This window comes from Athene noctua, chromosome 25, assembly GCF_965140245.1.
Source record: "Athene noctua chromosome 25, bAthNoc1.hap1.1, whole genome shotgun sequence".
Taxonomy (NCBI): Eukaryota; Metazoa; Chordata; class Aves; order Strigiformes; family Strigidae; genus Athene; species Athene noctua.
The window spans coordinates 1,941,813-1,961,764 of record NC_134061.1 but is presented as its reverse complement, the minus strand read 5'-3'; the positions used below and the strand labels follow the sequence as shown (position 1 = coordinate 1,961,764).

General features: G+C 59.5%; 1 protein-coding gene across 12 annotated transcripts in view; it reads right to left on the bottom strand.

Annotated features, from left to right (window-relative positions):
* SRCIN1 (SRC kinase signaling inhibitor 1) overlaps nt 1–19,952 on the bottom strand; it is a 77,262-nt gene that overhangs the window by 22,835 nt on the left and 34,475 nt on the right. For all 12 annotated transcript variants that reach the window (XR_012635187.1, XM_074927066.1, XM_074927069.1 and 9 more), the window contains exon 3: nt 9,422–9,445. Coding sequence is in view for 11 of the 12 variants with exons in the window: in XM_074927066.1 (XP_074783167.1) it covers nt 9,422–9,445 (24 nt within the window). In the remaining variant the exon portion in view is untranslated. The remainder of the gene's footprint in view (nt 1–9,421; nt 9,446–19,952) is intronic.

Sequence of the window (19,952 nt, the reverse complement as noted above, 5' to 3'; positions counted from 1 at the left end):
AAGGATGCTTCTCTCCTCATCTCCCTTCTTGTCCCCATCCTTCCCTGCCTTCTTCCACACCCCTCTCCCCTCTTCGATATTACCCTCCCCAGCTCCGAGGGCTGAACGCTCAGGGAAGGAGGGAGCTGAGGTGCCAATGGTGTCTGGGGGGCCCAGGCAAGGAGCAGGGCGGTGATGGGCATCACAGATATCCCAGTGGAGCAGGGGCAAGGAGCTGCTGGGTCTCGATGGAGAGTCCAGACAGTCTCAGGGAAGAGGGGGAGAATTTAGGAGAGGAGTGGAGGGACCAGGGGCACAGAGGAGGGTGGCAGAAGGACTTTGGAAGGAGCGGAGCTGGGAGAGCTGGGGCAGAGGAGCAGCTCAGGGCCTCCCGCGGGGCACTTAGAAGATAGAATAAAAACAAAACCAAGAAAAACTGTGTAGGAAAAGGCTCCTGCCTCGGGATGGAGCAGGGCACTCTGCAGCTGTTCCCATGCAAAACTCAAAGCCACCGGAGTTCATTATTTCCCCTCAGCTCCTAAGACAGGCAACAAGCCTGACCCTGCAACGGGACCCTCGCAGACAGAGCAAAGGGTTTGTCACAGCGGAGGCAGCCGAGCCTCTGCCAGCACCTTGCTCCTACCCACAGCAGGCTCTGAGGGTGGTGTCGGACTCGACCTGAGAAGAAAACAGCCATTTCGGGTCCGTTTCTGCCTGACCCCTCTGTATATCACATGCCCTCCAGCGCTCAGCAACCTGCGGTGCTCGGGGGTGTTTCAGCCGTGGTAAGAATATTATTTGTGACAAGGAGACTGGGCAGTAGAAGGGTGGTCCCTGAGCACCCTGTGGCAGAGGAGATGCAGACATCTCCTTCCTCCACCTCCTCCTCCATCTTCCCTCTTTCTCCTCCCAGTTCAGCCCCCCCTCTCCTCCCAAAAACCAGCTGGGACAGCCGGACCCCAGCCCCAAGCGCCCATACAGACCTGTACTCACAGCCGGGATGGATAAACCCTCACCGTGTTAATACCCCAGGCAGCGTCTGGCCCCGAGCTCAGCCTCTCCCCAGGACCCTGCTGTCACCAGGAGAAGCAGCCTCGGGGCTGCTGCTACGGGGCTGGATCCAGCAGCAGCCCCCAGACCCCCCCAGCTCACGCTCCATCCGGCCCCATCGGCAGGGACGATGCAGGGGAGCGCGTTCGGGCCGGCCGGGCATCGCCCTTGCTCGGGCGGACGGAGCCCTGCAGAGGTGCGGGGCAGCCGCGTTGCTGCCACCGTCCCAGCGCCCGCCTGTCTGCATCTCCTCTGCCACGCTGCACGACGGGGATAAAGGCGACAGCCCCCTAAAATCCACCCCGGCCAGCTTGGGAAACAGCTGGCGTGGAGTTGGCAAGCCCAGCCCCGGGGAAGGCAACGCCAGCAGTTATTTACCGAGTACATAAACCCCCAGCTCCAGGCCCTGGTTGGACACTGATCTGGATTAATTCCTCATAATCCCACTCTCATCGTTTAATCCAGCATCTGACTACAGGTCCCATCTGGTGGTGCTGAGCTCCGGGGATGGGCACTGGAGCTCAGCACCTCGAAAGTCCGGGTTGTGCTGGGGATGAGGGGACCCCACCAGCCTCCAGCTGCGATGCCGGGAGAGGGGAAGGATGTTTTAGCATCACTGATGTGCGGATGCTCGAGCCACCCTGGGCTTTTCCTGAGGGACCAGGGTGAGCCACTGGCACCTTTCTGTGCCATCTCCTGGCCCAACATCCCTCAGAGCCAGCACTGGGGAGGGCAACGGGATGCCTCATGTGGGGCTGCTGATGCTTCCTGGATCTTTGCTCTCCATCACTCTTCTCCCTCCCTGCCTGTCTCCCTATCTATTACCAAAAAAAATTAAAATATCTATTAAAAAATAATTAAAATATCTATTTCTCTCAGGCATTGCCTGCATCCCTATGCCTGCCTGCACACACGTCCCCTCAGGCTGGTGCCTCCTGCCCTGAATCCCCAGATTTTGGCTCACTGGGGCTAGAGGGGACGGTCCCTCCTGGCAGCGTGGGGACCGTGACCCCGCAGCGCACCCCCCGTGGGGCAGGGCCAGCGTGAGGGATGGGACAGTCAATATTGAGAAGCCAGAGATGAAGCAGAGCATCTGTGAAAGTCGGGCCCAGACCACTTCTCCCAGCCCACGCCTGGGGAAACAGACCTCAGAAACAAAGAAATGGGGAAAAAAAACAGTGGACACAGTCCCATCGCCCTCCCCTCACCCAGAAAAACCTTTCCATGGGCATTGCAGGTGTAACCCCCATCCTCAAACACCGAGCTGGGGATGCTCCCAGTGCCTGGGCACTGGAAAAGCCGGGGATGCACTGAAGGGGACTGGGGACCCCGGCCCCGCTGGGCCCCCCCCGGGTGACAGGTCCCTCCGGCCACTCAGGGAAGTGGGACCAAAGCCTCGGCCACTCGTCTCTGCGCTGCCAGCGAGGGTCAGCGGCGACTAAAGCTGGGAGCAAAGCTGGGAGCAAAACAACATCTGTCCCTCCCCGCAGCTCTGCTTCCGTCAACATTTCCGAGGAACATTTTAATGGAAATTTGAAACTTCTTTTTTTTTTTTAAGCAGCTCTGAGATCTGCTAAAGAAAACAGAGGCAGGGGAGGGAGGGATTCCCCGATACCTGTCCTGTTGTACTTCCTCCCCCATTTCTCTGCCTGCCTGACCCCCTCATAACATCATGGGGGGGGGGGGGGTTCAGGCCAGCCTGGTCCCACCTCTTTGCTTGGGGGTCATTCAGCTCCCGTGTCAGCACAGCGGTACCTGCCCTTCTCTCCTGCCGAGATGCCGGGATGAGAATCCAGCATCTCCATCCCCCCCCTGGGCCCCAGTAATGGCTGGAGGGGCTCTGGCGGAGGACAGGGCTGTGCCCTTCGTGCCTCAGGGTGCGGGACAGTGGAGCTTTGTGAAAATAGACTCGAGTTGGTGTCTGGACAAGCCCTTTGAGACTCCCCAGCCTGCCCAGCTCACACCGTCAGGAGCCTGGTCACCACCCGAAGCAGCTCTGACCCGTCTGCAAACAAACCGATGTCAGCGCATTCACTAACTGCTCCATTCATTCACTCATTCATTTATTCCTAACAAACTCCGCTCATCCTTAATTATTGATGCTGCCAGAGAGTGGGTCAGCAAAGAGCTGCCGGCTGTTTTGTAAGAGGAGCAGAGCTCGGGTAACGGGACACTTCCCCAGCAGACACCTCCTCACCTCGAGCCTGGCTGCAAATCCCTCCCGGGAGCATCCCCGGCACCTGGGCATCACCCCGCCAGACCCCCCAGCCTCACCAGACCCCCCGAGTTCTTGAGTTTCAAACCAGTTTCAGACAGGGCAGCCCAGTTCTCCCAGTCCTGCATGCCCAGGGCTGCGATGCCACGTTCCTCCCAGCGAGCGCAGGCCATGCAGATGCAGCGGAACCCTTCTGCGTCCTTGTGCAGCATTTCACAGCAGCTCCAGCAGCCAGGAGCGCTGAATTTCAGCAAAACCTCCATGCTGGGAGGGACTTCCAGCAGCCCAGCTCCTGCCTCCCGAGATGGAGGAGCCAGGAGATGCCCAGCTGGGAAGAAAAGGAGGAAAAACTGGAAGCAACTGGGGCTGAAGCAGCAAAGGTGGAAGAAATGAGAGACCCAGGGCGCTCTGAGCATCTACTCTGAGTCTCCCCCCTCCAAGAGGGGTCGTGGCCTCTCCATCCCCCTCCACCAGCCCCCACCCCTCTCACCCCGCCTGGGTCTTGCCGCCAAATTAAAAGCGTACCGCTCACGGCAGCAATAATTCATCCAACGTCTAATGCTCAACATTTTGTCAGGATTATCCCGATTAACCCAGAATTAATCCTGATCTCAATGTTAACAGGATTAGCGTTAAAATCGGATTAGTTTTTTAAACCAGACCCCTTGACTAAAGAAAGGGGCCTTCCCCACCAGATGTGCACAGCCTGCTACCAGCAGCCAGATGTGAGCGGGACCCGGGTGGGAGCTCGCAATGGGCCCCACGTGGGGGTGCGAGGGGGTACCCCTACAGCGAGCACCTCCCTGCCACCAGCACCCCCCGCGCCTGCCCTGCAAAGCCCACGAGCTGCCCGGCCCTCTGAAGGTGATGAGCAGGAGCCCATCACTCCGATGTCGTGTTTCCAAGCAGGAAAACACCCTTTTGCCCTTGGACATGGCCCGCGGGGGCCACGAGCGGCTGCTTGCCCCCTCTCTGCATTTTTTTTTTTTTTTTCCCCCCTTCCTGCTGGCACCAACAGCCTCCCACCTTCGCCTGCCTGATGAATATTTAAAAGCCTGGATTCTCTGCAGCCTCATGAATATTGACGGCTGCTGGTTGCCCGCCATGGTGGCTGTGCCTCCCAGTCCCTCCCAGTCCCTCTCCAGGCACGGGCGGCAGGGTTGGCATCAGCAGGGCTGTGGGGGATCGGGATGCCTGCACAGGAGACAGCAGCTCCAAGGGCTGTCCCTGCCACACCACACCAGGAGTCCAGCCACGCTGAGCACTCTGCGTTCAGCCCCCAAAACACTCACTTTCTTCCCAAAAAGCACGTGGGTGGAGCAGTCTGGCCACTAGCAGTGGGGAAGCAGAAGGTCCTGGCACCCAGAGCAGGGCTGGAGCTGGGAGCACCCGCGGGTGAGGGGACACGCTGTGCCCACTCATCCTCATTCCCCGGCGCTGGGTGTGACCTTGGCTCCCACGGGGAGGGTAATCATTAACCTCCCAGCAAAGGCGGGCGGCCTTTTGTTCCTGGAGTTGTTTTCTCTGTGTCTCAACCAGGCACCTCCAGCCCAGTATCCATGGGGAGAGGAGCATCCCTGCCGTGAGACCCTGGACAAGGTGTGTGTGTGTGGGGGGGGTGTCCAGAAATAGGCTTAATCCAGCCCCTCTCTTGGGGCTGAGGTTGTCCCAGGAGGATTATGGAGGGGTATGTGGCAGGAGATCACAGAATCACAGAATCATTCAGGTTGGAAAAGCCCCTCGGGATCATCCTACCCTCAGCCCGACTCTAGAAAGTTCTCCCCTACCCCACATCCCCCACAGCTCATCCCAACGGCCCTTAAACCCCCCCAGGGATGGGGACTCCCCCCTCCCTGGGCAGCCTGTTCCACTCGCTGACCACTCTTGCTGGGAAACATTTTTTTCCTAATGCTTTTGGGGGTGAGGGTGCCCGTGCTGCCTCAGCCCCGGGCAGACGTTGACCCCAGCCATCCCCTTCCTCACTGGGGCTGAGTGCCGGCCACGTTCAATCCCCACGCTCTGGTGACGCTGCCGCGTGTGACGGCATCTTCCAAAAATAATCAAATTACTGCATCCTTCAGGGATGCTGGCAGATGGGAAGCAAAGCCAAGTGTGAGAAAGCAGCAGAAAGGGGATGGGGGGGAGAAGGGACAATCCCTGGCTGGGGGGGTCACAGGAGCGAGGGGAGCCAGTAGAGGCTGCAAAGCGACGGGAACACCCGGGTCAGCAGCATTAGTGACGGGGACTTCAGAGTGACAGGTGACAAGGCTCAGCTCTGGCATCTGAGGCATGATTTGCTCTAACAGCTGTACACAGGGAGGCCAGGCTCTGGTTAACATGTGCGAGCACCTCTTGGGAAAGGGGCTGGTTTGAAGGGAAAAAAAAAAAAAAAAAAAAAAAATCTCAACTTCAGCAGCAACAGCTGTAGGTAAACAGCCCCAAATCTGGGATGCTGGCCCAGACACAACTGCGGGCCATGCTGATGCATCTCCCCTGGGTACTCTCAGGCAAGTCACCCCGTCCCACCATGCCTCAGTTTCCCCATTCCCACACTAAGGACGCTACTCTCATCCCTGCTGCGATAAAAAATAGCGACAACACCCAGGATCAACCGAGCACGGGAGAGCAGCTCCCGTGGGCAGGTCAGAAAACCAGCAAACTCCCCAAAAAACAGTGTAAGGAGGAGGTGGGAGCAGGCAGCTGCCTGCTCTCCCCTCCCGGGTACACCCCAACATCCTCCTCCTGCAAGCAGTAAAATATTAGGCAGTAAATGCCGGTCCCCGAGGAGTGCGGCAGACGCCAAGGCCGCCGGGAGGGCACGGGGAGGAGGAGGAGGAGGGCTGGTGCAGGAGCAGCAGGATTACAGGAGCTAAGCCTGCCTGGTATTTGCTCGTCTCCTGCAAGTAAATACCACACTGCCTGCCTGTAATACCGGCTGGGCAAACGCCTCGAGTCCCCGGCTGGCCGCGGTGATGGAAATGAGACGAGGGGCTCCCGGGATGCGCCGTGCCCGGGCCGGGGTGGAGGAAGAGGAGCTGAAGCCTGGATGAAGCTGGAGCAGGAGCTGTGCAGTTACAGCACAACAGACGCTTGTTTTTAAAAACGTGGCCTTTCTCCCTTCCACATCCTAGGCATTTCTTTCCTGTTAGCTTTTGCGTCGGTTCCTTTGATGTTCTTTTAAAGCCCTGGCACCAAAGGAGCTCAGCCGAGGCTCTGCCTTCGGTTCTTCCCATTCCTCCTCCAGCCCAGCAAGGAGCCAGCCCACCCCCCACGTTACACTTCAGGACCCCCCACCCCTCAGCGCTGCCTCGTCGCTCTCCCCTCAGCGGAGCCCCCTCCCAGCTGCGTCCCTGGGGAGGGATTTTCCCCCCCCAGACAGATCCAGGGATGGGACCCTGGAGCCCCCAGGCCCTGCAAACCATGAGGCTGAGCTGCTCCTGCCTGGGAGAGGCTGTCTGACACCCAGGAGGTGGGTTCGAGTCACGCCGAAGGCAGGGGTGCAGGCTGAGCTGGGATGTGGTTTAGGTGATGGTACCAGGTTGTCCTGGCTGAGGGACTCCAGCATCTGCCCGGGCACTCGGGGACCGGCAGCAGCACGACAGCAGCCACGGAGCAGCTGGATCGATGGCTCCGTGCGAGCACACAGCCCGACCCAGCTGGTGGGAAGGGACATCCGTGAGCCGAGCAGGGCTGGCTCAATCTAGAAGCGAGCGCAGAAATCCCAGGGATGCGCCTGGGCACGGGATGGGAGGATGGAGCGGGGCAGGGGGCAGCGGCAGGACCCGCAGATGTGAGGGGACGTGGAGGAGGAAATGGCTGGGGACAGCGCGATCGCCCAGACCCCTCTCCACAACGATGGCACCACCACTGACATACAAGAGCGTCTGCTCATCTCCAGCACCAAGACCAACAAACCCAGCAATGCAGGGCCCCCCTTCCCCTCCAAAGCCCACGCCTGGAGAGCCCCAAATCGCAGCCAGCACCTCCCATCGCCTGTCCCCAGGCAGATTTGGGGTGTCCAGGGCAGGACCTGCACCAGCAGCAGCACACCACGCCCCTGGGTGTCCCTAGGAATTTGGCACAGCCATTCCCACCATCCGATCCCCTCCATCCCCCATCAGCTGGGGCTCTGGCTGCAGCCCCCCCCGCTTCGGCCAAGGGATGGAGAAGGGCTGGCTCTGCACCCCCAGCAGCACAGGGTGGCAGCTGGACGCAGACAGGGAACCTAAAGGGTCATGAAAGTTTTATTTTGGGGAGACAGGAGGGTGGGGTGAGAGGCAGCTTTCCCAGCTGAAGGCCAAGCCTACAGCTACAGAAGACCCCAGGGGATGCAGGGGGGCTGCGGTGGCCTCGAGGAAGCCCCCAGCACCTGCCTGCCGGGATCAGCCTCCCCGCAGGGCTCTCCCGGGGACAAGCCATCCCCAGCTGCCCCTGGCTCATGCTCCACTTGGCAGGGGGGTCAGGCAGCTGGGGGGCTCCCTCCGCCAGGAAGGGGAGGGCGATTTAACCCGTAACGCATTTCCACAGCAGATAAAGCAAGGGAAGATGCTCTGCGTGCAAGGCAAAATGCTCCCAGGTTTGGGTGGAAAAATACGCAGTTATCAAAAACACACCCTCTGTGGCTGCAACCCCCCAGCCGCTGCTGAGGAGGAGCCCTCTGGGGTGGGTGGACCCCTAGAGTTTGTCCCCATTTTATTTCTTAGGAAATACGAGGGGTGGGAAAAAGAATAAAAAATGAGGCTTTTGTGCCTTCCCCCTCCAGTCCCAGGAATGTCCCTCAGAGCACGTGGCTGAAACCGGCCGGTGAGAACTCAGACAGCTGAATATTCAGGGAGCTGCCGCTCGCGCCTTTTCCGCTGCAAGTACTTCAAGAATGAAACCTCGGAGCAAGTGCACATATTCTGCATTTTACGACTCTGCTCTCCGCTGCCAACCAAGGAAAACGCCTGTTTTTTCCACAGGAAGAGCAAACCCATCGGGGACAACACGCCAAGGTCATCCAGCCACATGCCTGACCTTGAAGTGTTGCCACCGCATCCCTGGGCGAGGAATAGGAGGAAGAGGAGGAGAAGGGAGGAAGGGGAGTTGCGATGACATGCGTACTTCACCCTGCCAGACAATAAGGCAACTGTTTGCAAGGTGCTGGCAGGAATCACCAGGCAGGCACAGACCCTGTCAGGGTCCCCTTTGTGTCGCCTGGAAAAGGTGGGTTTAGGCACACGGATCCCGGTGCAATAAAGCAAACCTTCATGATTTTTCCATTCTGTTGCTCCGGCAGCAGCCTCCTGAGGAAGAGGCTGGTACCGTAACGCCCAAGCGACAGAGCAGAGGATGGTGACAGCGATGCGATGGCCAACGCGGGACAGAGCTGCCCCTTCCCCTCCCGCGGGGCCCAACACCATCAGCCAAACAAATAAACTTTGCTGTCTGGTCTAGAGATCCCTCGACATGCCACACACAAGCCAGGCTCTGGGGTCCGGCGTGGAATTTGTGATGGAAAGCCCGTTCCTCCTCCCTCTCCACCCCCACCCCTCCACAGAGCTCATCCCGAGACCCCCGGGCTCATCTCCTGCCCACCAGCAGGGGAACGAGGGGCTCAGGAGAAGGAGATCAGGGCCCTGAAGGGGGAACCGGTGCTGGGCACACGGTCAAGCGCAGAGAAGTGACCGAGACAGGGTGTGATGGGAAGGGTCACGGCGGCAGGGACGGGCTCTGCTCAGCAGCTCTCCTCCTCCTCCTCGCCTGGAAATCAGAGCAACCCTCGTATCTCTGCCCAGAAGCCAGCACCTGGATGGAGCTCTGCAGGTGGACTTCCAAACCCATCCACAACAGGCTCTTTTCTGTCCTTTTCCCAGAATTAAGGTCTCTGCTGCAATGCAATAACTCTCAAGCAGCAGGATTTGAGCGTGGGATCGCAACGGTCCAAGTGAGGGCAGGACATAGATTCATCCCCCTCAGACAACAGGTTTATCTCTGCACAACAACTCGACCCAAAAGCATAAGATCCTTCTCACGAGTTTAAACTGTGGCTGAGCTGAGAACAAACTACTTTGGCACAGGAATCCTCAACAAAAAAAACCCGAGTTCCCACCCCCCTAACACAGACACAAAGATGAGGCAAGGGTGGAAAAGTGCATGCATTTCAAACAGAAGCATGAAAAAATCAGAAATACTGACCTTAAAGCTCCAGTAGTTGGGTTGCTAACAGAAAATAAAACAACAAAACAAAAGAAAACAAACAAAAAAAAATTACCATTAAGATTCTGGTTTGACTTTTGTTTTCCTTTTGAGAATTGTTGACTTTAAACTGCGACATTAAACCTGCTCTCGGTTCTGCTTAAAGTCCCCTCCCAACGGGTTGCTTAAGTTTCATGCTGCTAAGGGCTGGCAAAGGGGAAGCGGGATCATGCAAGCGGGCAGGGCCGGCGCTGGGTGTTGAACGCAGGCTGAGGGGATCCCAAGCAGAGCGAAGCGGGGAGCACAGCGGCAGCCCAGCATCGCTACTGGAGTCACTGGTCTGCCCACACCATCCCGGCACGTGCTGGTCAGGCTGCGGCCCTGGGAGTCGGTGCTGGAAGTCAGAATAATTTTCATTTTTAAAGGGATCTTCCAATCCCCCCCTCCTCGCCCCTGCTACCTCCCTCTGTTGCTGCTTCGCAGCGTTTCCACTGGTGTCAAGCCAATGTGCTACAGCGAGTGACGGGAGCTGGCGTCGCTCACAGCCCAGCAAGCTGGAGAGCTCGGGAGCTTCCTGCCCCCCAGCCACCCACCGAGAATCGCCAGCGGGAGATCGCTCCGAAGGCCCCGAGGATGCTCAGAGCTGCAATACCCACCGCCGGGCAGCGGAATGGCACGTGGGTGAGACTCAGGATCCCCTCCCAGGCCTGGCACAGCCAGGACGGGGCCGCAGGAGCCCAGCAAATCCTCAGAGGACAATGTGGGGAGCGGGACCCCCCCAGGGCTGAGCACCCCCAGGCGAGCGCCCGGTGAAACCCTTCCGAGCAGGGCATGCACTTGGCACAGCAGCATGGCAAGCGGCTCCATCCCACCCCAGGGCTGGTCCCTAACGCCAGGGCAGCAGCACCCCGGGCAGCAGCACCCCGGTTCCAGCAGCACCCCGAGACTGTGTCCAGGGGGGCAGCGTACCCAGCAGAAGGGAGGTCAGATCTAGCAACAAGACGTGTTGATCCACCTTGCTGGCAGGGGAAGCATTTTGGCATCACCGAGACGGGCGGGTAACGGGCAAGGTGGGAGAAACGGGTGCAGAGCAGCTTTTGTCCCAACGGTTTTTTTATTGGGATCAAAGTTCTTGACTGCTCTTTCCTCCCCTCTCACACTCACCTATCCCCTCGCTTTTTTATAGCGTTTATTCCCCCACCACATTCACTGTGGCTGCAAACCTGATTTGTTACTTAGAGAATGATTTTTTTAAATTATTTTTTAAAATAGGAAGCAAGCTCCCGCACCATGCTCCCAGTCCCCATCAGTCCCTGCAATGCCCAGTGGCTGCTGAGGAGTCTCTGATCGCAGCGCTCTGGGAGCAGAGGAAGAAGTTGCAATAACTTTAGACCATCACGGAGTATTTATCCAAGGACTTGAACAATCCACTAGCAGCTTTGCTGCTGGGGTATTAACCCTTCCGCTGACAAGGTAAATACAGGTCTAGTCTATGCGCATAAACACAAATTCACCTTTTAGTCTCATCTCAAGCATCAGCGGGATACTCTTATTCCAATTCAAGATGCAGTTCACATTATTATTCCGTAAGGCATCAGTGGACCCAAACCAAGTTCTGCCTCGACCAAACCAAAACTGGTTTAAAAGTGATTTAAGTCCAACGAGTGCAGTGCTTTCATGCAGACAAGCCTCAAGGCACAAAGGTCTTTTCCAAGGGCACGCCGTGTGATTCAGAGGCAGAACCAGAAATAGAAGTCCAGAGCCGCGATTACCAGGCACCGTTAGATAACAACCAGCAGGATCCAAGCCTATCCTGGCCAAGTCAAGCTTTTCCAAAACACCAGGAGCTTGAAAGTGAGAAACCCCCTCAGAACGCCTTTTGGTCTAAACGAAGCCACCCATCGCACGGAGCAATTAGCACAGCAGCCGCAGCAGCAGCTCTCCGCAGCCCCAGCTCCAGGCCCAAGGTGCCGGGTGCGAGGCAGGGCTGTGGCAGCACCGCGACCTGCCCGGCCACGCACGGGGGCCAAAGCCCAAACTGCAGCACCTACACGGGTCAGGCCAAAGCGTCTGACCCCGGGTGGGAGCTCGGGCCGCTGCGGCCGCACGCCCGGCAGCGGGTTCCTCCTCGGTTAGAGCAGGGAAGCAGCAGCCCGTCGCGCGGTCTCCGAGGGGTGAGCAGGATTGCATCAGCTCCCGGAGGGTTTGACGTGCCGAGCCTTGAGTAGGAAACGTCTCAAGTGAAGCTGCACAGGGCAGCGGTTCTGTAAGGGCGCTGCTGCTGCTGCTCGGCAGCCCTCAAGCCTTCATCCCAACACCCCAAGGCCGGGCGCGGATGCTGCTTCCCGGGACAGGTTGGGCGAGGGACACTTCATAAATCACAGCCCATTTCCCATGGATGGGAGTAAATCCTTCACCCCCTTCCCTGGCCAGGCTCTCCCCACCAGCACACCCAGGCAAGGAAGGGGGATGAGACCCTCCCCATCCAAGACCTCCCACCCGGGGAGGGCAGCGGGGTGCCCGGTCCCTGTGGGCATGGATATGCTGCCTTCACACGAGGGGGTGCTCACCCCCCTCTGAACTCCTTTGTGCTTTGAATGGCTGCAGTGGGCCTCCACAATAGCAGCGGATGTTTTGCCCAATACTCCAAGCACTGCCTGGAAAAGTTGTGGCCAAACCAGTCTGTTCCAGTCCCTGACCCAGTCTGGGGTGGGAGATGATGCTACTGACTTTTTCCTCCTGTGATTTTTTTCTTCCCCCTCCATGCTCTTTATTTTGCTGTTGAAGAGTCTCAGTAATTTTCCTCAGACCCTGATATTACTGATCCTATCTCATGCCAGCCCTTGGTATGTATTTTATTTATTATTTTAGGATGACTGGACAGGCTTATCACAAAGTCCATAAATTACATCCCCACCACACACAGCCACTCCACGTCAAACTGACGATGAGCTTGTCTGAACCCCAGGTGCCATGGGAGGGAATCAAGAATGTTCTGGAAGAGATTTGGGCTGGTTAGCGTGACCCAGAGCCCGTGCCAGGATGGTACAGCACCCACCCTCTCCCTGATCCCTGGATCAGGCCCCAAAAAAGCCCCTTGGCTAGCAGCCCCAGGAGGGGCACGGGACCCCCAAGCAGAGCTCTGCCTTCAGTGGGGCTGTGGCCACCAGCCAGGCTACGGGCTGGATGGGGAACAGGGGATGCTGCCTGCCCTGCCCGTACCCTGCCAAGAGCCAGGACTGTCCAGGGCTGACAATCTGGTGCTGCCTGCCAGGGCCAAGTGGGCGATGGACACCCCACGCAGACCTTTTGGGGGCTCCATCTGTCCTTGCAGGCACTGCTGCCGCACCGGCGCTTTGCCCAGCCCGTTCGCTCATCCTCCATCCACCCCGAATCTTCCCAAAGCACAGAGGATGCGATGCCCTGGCACAGGTACCCCCCGCTCCGGGCACAGGCTGTACCCAAGGAGCTGGCAGTGACAGGGGACCGGGGCAGCACAAGCAGCCACAGCCTTAAATCCAGGCAGGTCCCAGCAGCTCCCCCAAATCCGGGGGACGGAGCAGGGAGAGCCCAAGCGCGGCGCCCATCTCCCCTGCGAGCACCGCGGCAGCCGGTCAGGCTGGCAGGGGTGGGTTTGTACAAAGGGAAGGCAAGAGGAGAGGGCCAAGGTAGAATTAACATATCGCTGGCTCTTCAAAAGCATCAAAGGGAGATAATGGTCTGAGAGAGGATTTGAAGCGACAGCCTTGTTACAACCGATAAAACAGGCAGCTCGCTCACAGCAGAGCTGTGCAGAAGGTATGAAGAATTACAAAGGCTGAGATTATAATTACAATGAAAGTCATGACCATGATGCTGCAAAATGATGGACTAACTAGGACCGGGCCCCCCCCCCCCCCCCAAAAGCACAGACATGTGCACACGTGTGCACAGGCGTGTGCTTCGGGGCTGGAACACGCGTGGAAGCGTGAAATGGGGGTTGAGCTGCTCCTGCGACCCCCCGGCCGTGAGGGAACTCATGCACACGCGAATGCTCGGGGAGGTGCACCCGCACGGCGTGAGCGCTGCAGAAGAGGAAAACCAGAGCTGGGGGAATATAGCGAAGAACATTTTGAAGTTAAGTTCTTAAAAAATAATCTTTGTGACTGTCCCGGGAGAAGACAGGAGGTTAATGAAATCCAAGTGAGTCACTGCCTTGACCAGGACAGACTTCCCCTGGTTAGCAATTATAACACAAATCTGTTAGTGATTAACTAGGCAGGACCGAATGTGTCCCTCTAAAATGGACAGCAGCAGCATCCCCAGCACACTCCACCAAAGGGAGGGACAGAGGCAGTTTCATTGGCTTTTTAATTAACTCATTTTCAGGAGTTCCAGTTTCTGATAGAGTCCCCCTCAGGCAGTGTCTTGACAAACAAAAATCTCCTTGAAAAATAACACTAAAGTGAATTGAATCTGTTTCTCCCTATTAAAGTTTTTTAATGCTTTCCAGCACAAGCGAAGCTGAATTAAAGTGGAAATAGCAAAATGACAAGATAGAGAATCAAATGCAAACGGCAACCAGCTGGAGTGAGGAGTGACATCGACACTGCAGATATTGTCATCCGAGGTCTCACAATTATTCCAAAAGGACCCTCAAGCCTGAGCATCCCAGCACGCAGGAGAGAGGCTGGGGCGAGATAAGCCGGGCTGCAGGAGTGCTGGGGCTAGTTCCCATCAGACCTGGGCTCCTGAAGTCTTCCACCCCAGCCCCCCCCATGGAAAGGGCACCGAGATGCTCCCCCCCTTTCAGGCACCTTTAGGCAGAGACTTGGGTTTTACTACAGCTCTCTCCAGCGCCCAGCCCAAAGAGGCTCTGGTGTCCATCCAGAGATGTCACAGCAGGTTGCCACAGTGACCCCGATGGTAGCCATCCCCGACAGACCCCTGGCCCGGCTGCACGGCTCAAAGTTTGCCTGTGGGACCGCGCTGTCCCTCCGTCTGCCCTCGCACCAGCCTCCTCCTCTCCAGGAGAGATTTGTCAGCTCTCCAGCAGCAATTACAGCCCTGACCTACAGCTCAGCGTCTCCGAGGCAGCCCAGGCGCTATTAGAGCACAAACGCCTTTGGACATGAGTGGATTTGCCCTCTTGACCCTCACTCAAGCCCCCTCCTTTCCTGATGCTAGTACAAAGCAAATCAGCACCCTCTGTTTACAGCAGTGCACCCCCAGGTAGCGATGCGTCAGGGCAAACGCTCTGCTGAGGATCAGCCGTGCAACTGCCAGCTCGGGCTTGAAAAATCTCCCTTCTGCAGCCTCCACGTTCAAGGTCAGGGACCCCTCTTGCGCTGCAGGTTCCCTGCGGTCCGGCCTTGGTGCTCAGAAGATTCCCAAGCCTGCTCATGATGGGGAGGGGGGTGGGGGGTGGGTGTCTCTGCCCCATCGCTGCCGGCAGATCCCCAGTGCAAGGGCCACGGTTCCCCCCCCCCGTCCTGCTGCCGGGGCGTGGGGAGGGCAGGCAGGGAGCAGGGCCAAAGGTTTTGGGGGGAAGGCAGGGAAACCAGGCAGAAGTTGGGCAGATCAGATTGCAGAGTAGCTATGGCAACGGCACGGCGTAGGTGGACCAACACAATAGGGACGTGTAAGGTAAACCTGGCAGCGAGCAGACAGCGAGCATCCATCCACTCCCCACTGCACAGAGCCAGGGTCCGGCCCCCGAGAGCTTTGGGGTGACCCCCCCCACCCTCCATCAGGCACCTCCAAACCTCCCACCCAAGGGTGAGGGGGGCCGGAGCCTCCACAGGGTGCCCTGGACCTGCAGATCTGGCAACACCGCAACCACCTCCCCCGGTTGGGGGGCTACAGCAGCCAAGTCCCCCACCGCAAGGTCCTGCGGGGTACCAGCACCGCGGGGTGCAGTCAAGGATGCTGCCCCCACCCTGCCCGGCCAGCAGCAAGGCTGGGGGGGGGCAGAGGGCACCGACACACAGCTGCTGATGGAGACCGACCTGTTCTTCTCGACTCAGGCCTCTGGCTGCCCCCCCGCCAGAGCCAGGTCTGCGTTAGCGGAGGGACGGAGGAGCTGCCTCTCCGGCTGCTGCAGCCTTTTGGTGTTTTCTCTCCCAACCCCGCTCCAGCCCAGCGCCGTCTCACAAGGACCCTTGAAGCCACCGACAAGAAGGAGCCGAATTTGGGTTTGGAACAGCAGCAAAGTTTGGGCGCTGGGGCAGGGATGGGGGCACACGTCGGAGTGTGCCGGAGAGGCAGGAACTGGGGAGCGCTGGGATGGAGTTGGATCCAATTCCCGATGGGCAACCACTGGGTCTCTCCCTCCTGGACTATACCACGGGCTCATAAATGTCCCCCCCCGGGGTGGCCAGTGCTGTCACCACCGCGGCCGTATTTATTACCCACTTCTCAGGGACTTTCAGGACCGCGTTCCTCCCCGCTCTGCAATAAAGCCCAAGGAGAAGCGGGGTGACCCACAGACCTTTACACAACTCCAACACCCCAGGACCTGATTCCCAGCCAAACCGTGGGCCAGGGCTCTCTTAATCAGTCAGGAAATTCTCCCAGTCAGGGAAAAATAAGAGAATCAATAAAACCAGCTCTAGCTGCAGTCTTAGGGACACACACACACACACACGCACAGAGGCTCGTTCATGTTACTCCCGACAGCCGCTCACACTCTCCTCCACCATTACAGCGGTTCGTGTCCGTTCCCAACGCACTTCACCTCCGGAGACCAAGCCCAGACCCCGGGAACAGCAACGAAGGGCCCCCGCTTCTCGCTCCCCCCCGCTTCTCGCTCCCCCCGCCCCAGCGAGCTCCCACCGGCCGGGTCCCTGCAAGCGCCGTGCACAAGAACCACCACCACGACCACGGGGTTGGTAAAAGCCGAGTGTCCGGGTACCCCATGTCCTGGGGGGGGGCACCCACAGCCCGGCCAGGCCCCCCAAACTCACACCAAGGCCAAGGGCACCTCTCCACGTGCCTCCACTTTTCGGGGGGCTGGAGCGAGATGCTCTCAAGCTGCTTCTCCCATCCTGCCCCCCCCCGCCTGGGTTGGGTATGTGGCCTGGGGGGGTGTCGTCCCCCCCCTCCGTGGGAAGGATGCTCGGCCAAGCGAGCTGGAGGCGAGACAAGCCCCCGCATGGCGCAGGGATGCTGCGTGCCCAGGCCACCATCTGCCCCTCTCCCGCTGCCCGCACCGCAGCCCCCGGAGGGGAGGGGGGAGCGCTGTCCCCTGCAGAGGGACAGGGACACGGGTGACAATGCGGGGCTGCCCTGGGGGTGGGGGGGCTGCACCGCGGGGCTGGCACGGACACTGCCGGGGGCTTTGCACAGCCCCATGTGCACCCGGGGGGAGCAGGAAGAGCCCCCCCCCCCCATCCAGCTGCTGCACCAAAGGGCAGCGCAGGGACGGTGGCACCCCCAAACAGACTGCGAGGCTGGGAGCGGGGGGGCGCCCAGAAAAGGGGAACGTCGCAGGGCTGGAGGAAAAGGGGGGGCTGCCCCCACGCTGCGGCTGAGCCCCGCGCTCAGGGAAAGGGCACGATCGGGGGCATCGGTTGGTGCTGGGGGGTGGGAGAAGGGGACCGGGACCTCGGGGGGGACACACCGGGGCGTCTGGGGAGGGGGATGCTGGCATGGGGGGAGGGAGGTGGTGGGGAGGGAACCCCAGGACATCAGGGGAAGGGGAGGTCGCGGGACTGCAGCAGCGAGAAGAGGGCGAGGGGACCGCGACACCGCACCCCGCGTACCCCCCCCCCCTCCTCGCACCGGGAGGGATGCGCCCCGCTCCACCCCCGCCCCGCCGGACCCCGCTCGCCCCGGTACCTGCGGCAGGTGAGCCCGGCCCCGGGGTCCGCAGCGCCGACGGGCTCGGCTCGGCTCGGCTCGGCTCGGCTCGGCTCGGCTCGGCTCGGCTCGGCTCGGCTCGGCTCGGGGGGGGCGGGCGGAGCCGCCACCTCCCGCCGCTGCGGCCGCCGCCGGCCCCGCGCGCCCGCCCTGATAGGGGGCGCGGTCGCCATGGCAACCGCGACTCCACCTGCCGCCGCGCCGCCCCCGGCCGCCAGCGGGGGGCGCGAGAGAGCGCCAGGAGGGGGCGGGGCCGCGGGGAGGGGGCGTGGCCACGGGGTGAAGGGGCGGGGGCTGGAGGGAAGTGGGGGGGCAGGGGTGGGTGTTGGGGAATTGGGGGTGCAGGGGGACAAAGGGGGTGCTGGGGAATTGGAGGTGCAGTGGGGTGAGGCAGGGGGGGTGCTGGGGACCTGGGGGTGCAGGGGGACAAGGGGGGGTGCTGGAGGAATTGGGGGTGCAGGGGGGCAGGGGTGGGTGCTGGGGAATTGGGGGTGCAGGGGGACAAGGGGGGGTCCTGGAGGAATTGGGGTGCAGGGGGGCAGGGGTGGGTGCTGGGGAGTTGGGGTGCAGGGGGACAAGGGGGGGTCCTGGAGGAATTGGGGGGGCAGGGGAGCAGGGGTGAGTGCTGGAGGAATTGGGGGTGCGCAGTGGCTGAAGTGGCTTCTGAGGGAACTGGTGCAGGGATGGGGGGTTTGGGGGGAATTGGGGGTGCAGTGAGGCAGGGGTGGGTGCTGGGGGTGCGGGGGGGGGGGGCAGGAATGGGTGCTGCTGCAGCCCAGGGTGCCTCCGGGCTCCCCCCAGCCCACCCCAGCACCCCCCTGCACACAGCACCCGCGCTGCCCACTTGCACAGGCTTGGCACATCCCTCATCACCCCCCCCGGGGCTCCCGGCACCCCCAGTTCCTCAGGAGTTTTTCCTTCCTCCAGTCACACCTCAGCACCAGCTCCCCAAAAAGCTCATTGCAAATAACGGGGATTTTTTAATATTCTCTTTAATCAGTGGGAGCAGGGGCTGAGCATCTGCGGGCAGGAGCGGGGGCTGCAGCAGCCCCGGGGTACCAGCCTCGGGCACCCCACTTACCCCCCCCCAGCCTCCACTACATACCTGCAGCCCCCCCCCCAAGGTCCCCACCATGGCTCAACCCTCCTGCAACGCGGGGAAACAGCCAAAACCCCCACTTCATTCGGGGAAACTGAGGCACAAAGCCAAACCAGCACCTCCCCAGCCTGCCTGCACCCCTGCCTGCACCCCTGCCTGCACCCCTGCTCCTGCGATGCTGTGGTGGCCCCTGGGCGAGGCAGGACAGAGCAAGGCCTGGCTTTGTGGGTACGTACATCCACGCCGACTCTTATTTATTTATTCCAAAATCGGATTTATTCTGGGCAGCTGCAAATCTGCTGCTGTCAGGCAGCCACCGACACGTTAACACTCAGCTCGAACCTTTTTTTTTTATTTTTATTTTTCCTTTTTTTTTTTTTTTTTTTTCCTCCCTGCAGCAGAACTGGACAAGCTTAAAATCCAAGCTTTTATATACTTTTATTTAGACCTGAAAGAGGCACGTTCCTGCTCCAGCTCCGCTGCGGTATTTAACCCCATGCTGCAGCTTACGAGCTGCAAGGCGCCCGGGTAGGCAGAGCTTAATTGCGATACAGCTGGCATGGATGCTTTTAACTGCTTACGGGCAAGGGAGGGTTTGTAATCCCGTATTTTCTGGGGTTTATAATTTGTCTCTGTAAAACCACGCCTTCCCGGTTTGGTACGCGCCCTCTGAGACCCCCTGCGGAAAAGCACATCCAAAAGCAACGTGGATATTAGGGAGAAGCAGGGAGGGGCACCGGGGTCACGTCCTTAAACCATCGTGTTATTCTTTTTCTAAATGTTCTGAACTTTCTGTATGTTCGGCATCGGGCACCACGGGGTGGCCAAGGCCCAGTCACGGCTCCCAAAGCGTTGATGTGCGCAGAGATGAGAACCGTGGCCTCACCATCCCTCTCCTGGCGGATTTACCCCTCCTAGAACGGGAATTACCCCTCTTGGGACTGGATTTACCCCTCCAGGGGCAGGATTTACCCCTCACAGAACAGGATTTATCCTTCCCGGGGCAGGATTTATCTGTCCCGGGACAGGATTTACCCCTCACAGAACAGGATTTACCCCTCCCGGGAGAGGATTTATCCCTCCCGGGACAGGGTTTACCCCTCCTGGGGCAGGATTTACCCCTCCCGGGGCAGGATTTACCCTTCCTGGGACAGGATTTATCCCTTCCAGGGCAGGATTTACTCTTCCTGGTGAAGGAATTATCCCTCCCAGGGCAGGATTTATCCCTCCCAGGGCAGGATTTACCCTTCCCAGGACAGGATTTATCACTCCCAGGGCAGGATTTACCCCTCCTGGGGCAGGATTTACCCCTCCTGGGACAGGATTTATCCCTCCCGGGGCAGGATTTACCTCTCCTGGGACAGGATTTATCCCTTCCAGGGCAGGATTTACCCTTCCCAGGGCAGGATTTACCCCTCCTGGGACATTATTTACCCCTCCCAGGGCAGGATTTACCCCTCCCGGGACAGGATTTACCCCAAAAGCAGACCCAAAGCCCAGCAGCTGATGTGCTCCATCAGCCACCTCATCCCGATTCCCATTCCCCTCTTTATTGTTAACATGCCCATTTAACGCATTCTCCCATCTGGGTTT